This window comes from Nansenia antarctica, assembly GCF_963989245.1.
Source record: "Nansenia antarctica genome assembly, chromosome: 10".
Lineage (NCBI taxonomy): Eukaryota > Metazoa > Chordata > Actinopteri > Argentiniformes > Microstomatidae > Nansenia > Nansenia antarctica.
The window spans coordinates 6,138,820-6,146,319 of record NC_137680.1 but is presented as its reverse complement, the minus strand read 5'-3'; the positions used below and the strand labels follow the sequence as shown (position 1 = coordinate 6,146,319).

The 7,500-nt window shown below is 49.0% G+C and overlaps 1 protein-coding gene across 1 annotated transcript in view; it reads left to right on the top strand.

The window, feature by feature from the left end:
* Positions 1 to 7,500, top strand: part of cyth2 (cytohesin 2) — a gene marked incomplete at both ends in the record, with an annotated part of 22,742 nt that overhangs the window by 8,568 nt on the left and 6,674 nt on the right. The window contains 4 exons of the mRNA XM_080540566.1: positions 228 to 339; positions 2,345 to 2,421; positions 6,603 to 6,674; positions 7,361 to 7,497. Coding sequence (XP_080396692.1) covers positions 228 to 339; positions 2,345 to 2,421; positions 6,603 to 6,674; positions 7,361 to 7,497 — 398 coding nt within the window. The remainder of the gene's footprint in view (positions 1 to 227; positions 340 to 2,344; positions 2,422 to 6,602; positions 6,675 to 7,360; positions 7,498 to 7,500) is intronic.

The window sequence follows — 7,500 nt, the reverse complement described above, 5'->3', positions numbered from 1 at the left end:
TCTTAATACATCTTATAGTACTCATTCCACCTGTGTTGAACATTCCATTCCTTGTCAAATCGTGTCTGCTGCACACCTAATCTATCCGGAGATGACACAACGCATTTAAGATCACAGATCCTCAATAGATTGATCCATTCCATAATTTTACCGATAAGAAGATTCTTCACTGCTGTTGACTGTCTTTCCTCTCATCCTCGTCCTCCCCCCCGTCTTCTCTGTTCCAGAATCTTTATGACAGCATCAAGAACGAGCCCTTCAAGATCCCTGAGGACGACGGCAACGACCTGACACACACCTTCTTCAACCCCGACAGAGAGGGCTGGCTCCTCAAACTGGGTGAGAGGGTGTTTGTGAGTTTGTGTGTGTGTGTGTGTGTGTGTGTGTGTGTGTGTGTGTGTGTGTGTGTGTACACGTGTGTGTGTGTACACGTGTGTGTGTGTGTGTGTGTGTACACGTGTGTGTGTGTGTGTGTGTGTGTGTACACGTGTGTATGGAGGAGGGGAGAGAGGCCGAGTGTGTGTATGTCTCAAGTGAGCAAGACAACGCCTGGCAGCGCCTGGTGGCGGGATTGGGGTACTACTGGTACCTGTGGGATTGGGGTACTACTGGTCTGAGCTGGGGGTTAAACTCATGGGGTTTTAAGAATTTGACCAAAGAGTACTAACTAAAATTATATGTTTTCTTTGTGTCTTAACAAAACAGCTTTTTAGAAAGACATGTTATGGTTGTCTTAAGATAAGCTGGCTAATATCGTGTGTTTAATACCATTTCTATGAGGCTCACCGACCTTTGCTTTTTTTCTTCTTTTTCTTTTTTTTTTAAATGGCACTGATAAATGTGGTGTGTACTGTGGGCCCTTTTGTACTCTGTTCTCTCTCCCTACGGCTTTGTGCTGTGACGTGCCTGGTCTCCTTCTCTCTCTAAGGTTTACAGTAAGGGCCACGATACACTGGGCTATGCGTTCAGGCAATTCTGCCAGGCAATTGTTTCTAAGAGTGCAATAGGTATGACTCGACTCTTAGTTGCCAGGCAATATTGCCTCAGACACTTTGCCATTGTGTCGCTGCTGGCCTTCAGACTGCCATTGCGTGATGGTGAAGTAGACAGCCCTAGTCACACCGAGTCTTCACTGTCTCACTCTCTTGCATCATGGCAGTCTGAACCCTTCATTTTCTCTTGCATGGCGGGGCCTGTAATCTGTTTGTCACTAATATTTCTCCCGTCTTTCTCCCTCCCCCTGTCTTATTGCCCCCACCCCTCTCTCTCTCTCTCTCTCTCTCTCTCTCTCTCTCTCTCTCTCTCTCTCTCTCTCTCTCTGTCTCTCTCTCTCTTCCTCCCTCTGTCCATTCTCTCTTCCCTTCCTCCGAAACCTCTGGTCCCTGTTGTCTCTGCTTCCCCCTGCGATTTCCACACTCTGCTGCTGCTGCTTGTGTCTCAGGAGGTATGTACTGAGATACACAGATACAGAATACTTGATTTATCCCCGAAGGGCAATTCAGTTTCCACAGTTCATGGCCACAAACACAATGCACGACCACACAACAACACACTCGTCACTGGAGCTCAGCGCCCCAGGCCACGGCTCACAAGTGCAAGTCCAACAGTTCAAGTTTAAGAACATTCAAGAGAGACATAAAAGTGCGTAAAAAGTGCGTAGGAGATGGCAGGACCCCATCTCTCCCTGCTGGGTCTACTCATTTTAGAGAGAATGAGTGTCAGAAGACACTGTGACAACACCTTTTTATTTTTTTATTTTTTTATCAATTAGGCGTCATCAGCAGCCACAATTGCTACCAGCTAGTGGAGAACCTGTACTGTCCACACAATGTTGACATATTTCTTTTTTGCTTCACACAATCATATTGATAGACGGTAACATTAAAAACTGAAATGTTCTTTACGCCTGCTCATGTTATTTTGTGATATGGACAAGGACAACCAAAGTATACAATGTGACATTGAATATCCCAATACATATATATGATACTTGCATAATGTGTTGTTTATGCACAGTTACAGCACATGCTGTATAAAGTGGAGGCAATTTATCAGTAAAATATGTCCTGTCCAGTCAACATTATGCCAACCTGAGGGGAACGCTCTGATTGGCTGGCTCATGTCCTTGCTCCCCGACCTAAACAAGAATGGCGTCGTCATGACAACATAACTCTGAAATATGAAAATAATTAAATCAATAACCCAGACATGTTTTACCACAACAAAGATGTTCCTCCGAACACTTAAGGAATGAAAGTAATTAAAATAAATAAATAAATAAAACATTATGCCAACCTGCATCCCCCTCAACGCTCCTAACGTCTGTGTGCTTCTCGTCTTTCAGGAGGACGGGTGAAGACCTGGAAACGAAGATGGTTTATCCTCACAGACAACTGCCTCTATTACTTTGAATACACTACAGTGAGTTATCATTGCAGCAGCAGCTGTCATACCTGATCGATGATCCATTTGTCTAGTGTAGTCTACTGGGGGGTAGTGGTGGTCTAGTGGATAGTGAGTTGGACTTGTGATCGGAAGGTTGTGAGTTCAAATCCCGCCTGAAACCACACCACTACTAGTGTGCCCTTGAGTAAGGCACTTAGCCCTCAGTTACTCCAGGGGGAATGTCCTTGTAATTCGTAATTGTAAGTCGCTTTGGATTAAAAGCGTCTGCTAAATGGCAAAAATTACATTAATGTGTACATACATCTACTGATGCCTCTGGACACATCTTCAGTGATGTTCCTGGAATCATCGGGCGTTTCGGGTCTTTCAACATCATACACCCTCCTCCAGGTGACCCAGCCGGGGCTGATCAGACCCCAGCTTGTGTCCAGATGGCTAACTAGCTACCATGACTCCATGGCTCTCCTCTTTTGAGCCACAGCCATCTAGAGGCTCTCTCTGCCGCATTGGTGGTACTGCGGATGGCTCTCCTCTTTCTCTCTCCATCGATGCCCAAACTGCTGAAGGCTCTGGCCAAGGAACGGGCTGCAAATCCTCTGCAACCAACCTCTACTGGGAAACACCTCGCTCTCCACCCAGCCTGCTGGCAGTCACTGACCAGTCCCGCGTACTTGGAGAGCTTCCTCTCAAAGGCTTCTTCCAAGCGGTCTTCCCACGGGACTGTCAGTTCCAGCAGCACTGCTTGCCTAGTGGACTCAGAAAAGAGAACAATGTCTGGTCGCAGGGTGGTGACTGCAATGTGGCTGGGGAACTTCAGCTGATGTTCAAGGTCAACCAACAGCTGCCAGTCTCTTGCAGAGGTCAAGATGCCTGCAGATGTTTTCCTGGCAGGGGTTGGCTGCTCCCCAGCTCTGACAAAGGCGATGGTTTTCTTGGAGGGTCGGAACTGCTTTGCCCACACAAGTCCTGCACTGATGGCTTCATTAGTGGAGTGGCGCGGCACAATGAATTTCCCCACGGGGATAAATAAAGTATCTATCAATCAATCAATCAATGGTCTTCAGGACTTGGTCATGCCTCCACCTGTACCGTCCATCTCCAAGGGCCCTTGTACAGCAGCTGAGGATGTGTTCCAGGGTTCCTCGCTTGGAACACAGTTGGCATGCTGGTGTCTCTGCTATGCCCCATGTGTGCAGATTTGACGGGCTTGGAAGCACATCATAGACTGCCTGGATGAGGAATTTGATGCGGTGAGGCTCAGCTTTCCAAAGCTCAGCCCAGGTCACCTTCCTCTCAATTGCATTCTCCCATCTCGTCCAAGCTCCCTGTTGCTTCATTCCCACTGCCTTGCAGGTTCTTGTCTCCTCCACTGCTGCTCTCACCTCCTCCTGAACAAGGCGGCGCTTTTCCTTCCCCCTGGTGTTCATTTGGGGAGTTGGAAAGGATCCAAGCCCAGCTCGACCTCGTGTGACCACTCCCACCAAGCTCCTGTGACGCAGCCTCGCCTCTGCCTCTTGAACAGCTTCCTCTGCCCTCCACTTCCTGCCAGTCCTCACTTGGATCCCTGCATTAGCCACCTTCGGATCACTTGAGTCCCTGTACTGAACCACTTCTCTGGCTCTTGTCACCTTGAATTCCTCCTCCAAGGATTTGAAGGGCAGTTGCAGTTTGTTGGTGTTCCCATAGAGTGTGGTGCTGCTCAAACTCCTTGGTAATCCAAGCCATCTCCGGAGGTGGTTGCTGACCCTCCTCTCTAAGGTCTCCACTGTTGAGATAGGGACCGCATAGACAAGGAGGGGCCACAGGATCCTGGGAAGAATGCCATGTTGGTAAACCCAGGCTTTAAACTTCCCGGGTAGGCCTGACTTGTCCACGGATTTCAGCCAGCCATCCAACTCAGTGCAGGTCGACTTGATGGATATTGTGTCCCTCAGAGAGAAGTCAAAAACCTTGCCCAAGCTCTTGACTGGCTTCTCTGTGATAGTTGGGATGGCTGTGCCTGTGATGGTAAACCGGAACTTGTCCTCCACTTTCCCTTTCCTCAGCACCATAGATCTTGATTTGGCGGGTTTGAAACGCATCCGGGCCCACCCCACTAGCTTTTCGAGTCCCTTCAGAATCCACCGGCAGCCTGGGACTGATTCTGTCGTGACTGTGAGGTCATCCATGAATGCCCTGATGGGTTGTTGCCGTTGTCCGGAATTCGTTCGGGGCCCTCTGCACTCTGGCTCAGCAGACTTGGTGAGCATGTTCATGGCTAGGGAGAACAGTGTCACAGAGATAGTGCACCCTGTGATGATACCGATCTCCACCTTGTGCCAACTGGATGTTATTGCTCCTGAAGAGACCCTCATCCTGAAATTGCTGTAGTAATCAGCGATGAGGTCTCTGCACCTGCTGGGGACATGATGCTTCGTCAAGGTGAACTGAACCAGCTTGTGTGGAATGGAGCCGAATGCATTTGCCAGGTCAAGCCACAACACTGACAGGTTGCCTTTGTTCTCTCGGGCCTCCCGAATGAGCTGTGTCACCACGCCGGTATGCTCCAGACAACCTGGCATTCCTGACACACCGCCCTTCTGGACGGATGTATCGATGTAGGTGTTCTTTGCCAGGTAGGTACACAGCCGTCTGGAAACAGTGCTGAAGAAAACCTTTGCCTCAACACACAGCAGGGAGATGATGCGGAACTGGTCTAGCTGAGTGGAGTTTTCCTCCTTCGGGATCCAAACCCCTTCAGCCACTCTCCATTGTTCAGGTATCCTCCCCCTTCTCCAGAAGACTCGCAGGATTTTCCACAGACGCAGCAGGAGTTTGGGACAGTTCTTGTACACTTTGTATGAAGTGCCACTCGGTCCTGGAGCAGAGCTTGCCCTTGCTTTGCGGACAACCTCCCTGACTTCCTTCAGCTGCAGCTCCGACATGTCGAATTGCTCTTCCGGTTCAGGGGGGTCTATGAGGATGTTGCACTCTCCCAACTCCTGCTCTCTTGCGGGATCGCTGGATGTCTGCTTCAGATGATGGTCTATCTCTTCCTGCGAGGAGGCCAGTTTGCCACTGCGCTTCTGCCCGAGCAAATCCTTCATGAACTTGAAGGGGTTGGCTATGAATGCAGCACGTTTACGTGCCCTCTCACGCCGATGCCACTCAGCCCGGCGGAGAATCCTGATGTTTTTCCGTAGGATGCACATTAGCTGGGCCAGGCCAGTGCGTTCCTCCTCTCCTGCCACCTTGTACTGGGACTTCAGCGCTTTCATCTCCTGTCTGATGTTATGGATCTTTGCAGCTCTTTGGTTCTTTACGTAAGATGTTCCGGAGCTTTTCTTCTCCTCCACGCCGAACCGTTCAGCTGCAATGCTGACAATGATTGTTGTCATCGCCTGTAGCTTCCTGTCAGCCTCGCCCTTCACCGTTACCTCCAGAATTTGGTCGACATCGTCATCGAACTGCTTCCACAGTGAAATCATGCTAGCTGCTGGCCATTTGATCCGCCTCCGGTCGGACTTGATGCTCGAGGGGTTAGACTGCAACACTTGGAGGTTCTGGGCACTATGGGGTGACTCCGGGCCTGGCACCTCCTGCGTCTCACCAGGTTGAACACCTGTGCGTTGTGTTGCTTCTACTCCTAACGGGCATTTCATCCTCGCTCGGTGAATCTTTAAGCCATGGATGTTCTTGCAGATTTTACCGCATGTACACTGCTTGCTCATAGTCGTTTGTCCATTGCCTAAGTCTGTTACCGTTGTGTCCGTCCGACTGGGGTGCTCATCCTCCCCCCCTCTCGGGCACCCCTGGGGGTATTTTTCCATTAAGTTCATCGTAGCTTTGTTAGGGTCCTCCTCTCAGAGGACACAGATTGGGTTGCCAGCCCGTTCTGCCCCCGGTCGCCGTCTCTCCGAGCTGTCACTGACTCTCCAGTAGTCACCACACTCTTCATGGTTGTCATCCAGTCTTTCCTGGCTGTCACTGATGACTCAGGGGGTTCGCTGTGTACATACATCTACTGATGCCTCTGGACACATCTTCAGTGATGTTCAGTGAATAAATTAGTGTTGGTTAACATTCAGGCAATGGCATACCTAATAGATGCTACAAAGTGTTATATAACAGTACAATGTAAAATCTAGCAGTGTTGTGGAATATTGACTTTGTGTGTGTGTGTGTGTGTGTGTGTGTGTCCTTCCTTCCTTCCTTAGGATAAGGAGCCCAGAGGTATCATCCCTCTAGAGAACCTTAGCATCCGTGAGGTTGAAGACCCCAGGAAACCAGTGAGTCCGATCTCCTTCTGTAAAACAATGCCTACTCATAACCAAATTCAGATGCTGGCAGTGGTGTAGTCTAGGTGATATGCAGGACTACGCCGTACACCCACTAGGAAAGGCCAAGGATTTCCGTATACCCACTTAAAAATGTGTGAGGATACGTAACGGCGTTTTGTGACAGAACTTTCACTTTCATTCATAAAATTCACCCCGTCTGTGTTACGAAGCACTTGAATTTTGGACCATTGGGACTGACTATAGCGTCATATACCATCAAAGGGGGAAGATGCGACATGAAATATGTCAAAATGCAGCACTATCATCCACAGATCAGCCTTATAGCATGTAATGTTAGATATATAATGTTAGACAGGGAGCGCAGACTTATTTTTATGGTGTCCTGAAATGAACGATATGAGGCTGGGAGGAAAAATCACAGTATACCCACTAGAACAAAATAGACTACACCACTGGATGCTGGATAACCTGTAATGAATACTGTATATGAATATGAATATTCACTGTATATGAATACTGTATATGAACAAATACTAAGAATCAGCATGCTGTAAATGCACACTCCTGAATGTTTTTTTTAACTCTGGGAGGTCTGCTATGAACATGCACTGTATTGTATGCGTCCGTATGCTATTCTGACTCCATACCGTACTCCTCCACCCCTCTCTCCTCAGAACTGCTTTGAGCTGTACATCCCTAACAACCGCGGCCAGCTGATCAAGGCATGCAAGACAGAGGCGGACGGGAGGGTGGTGGAGGGGAACCACAACGTCTACCGCATCTCTGCCCCTACCCCGGAGGAGAAGGACGAGTG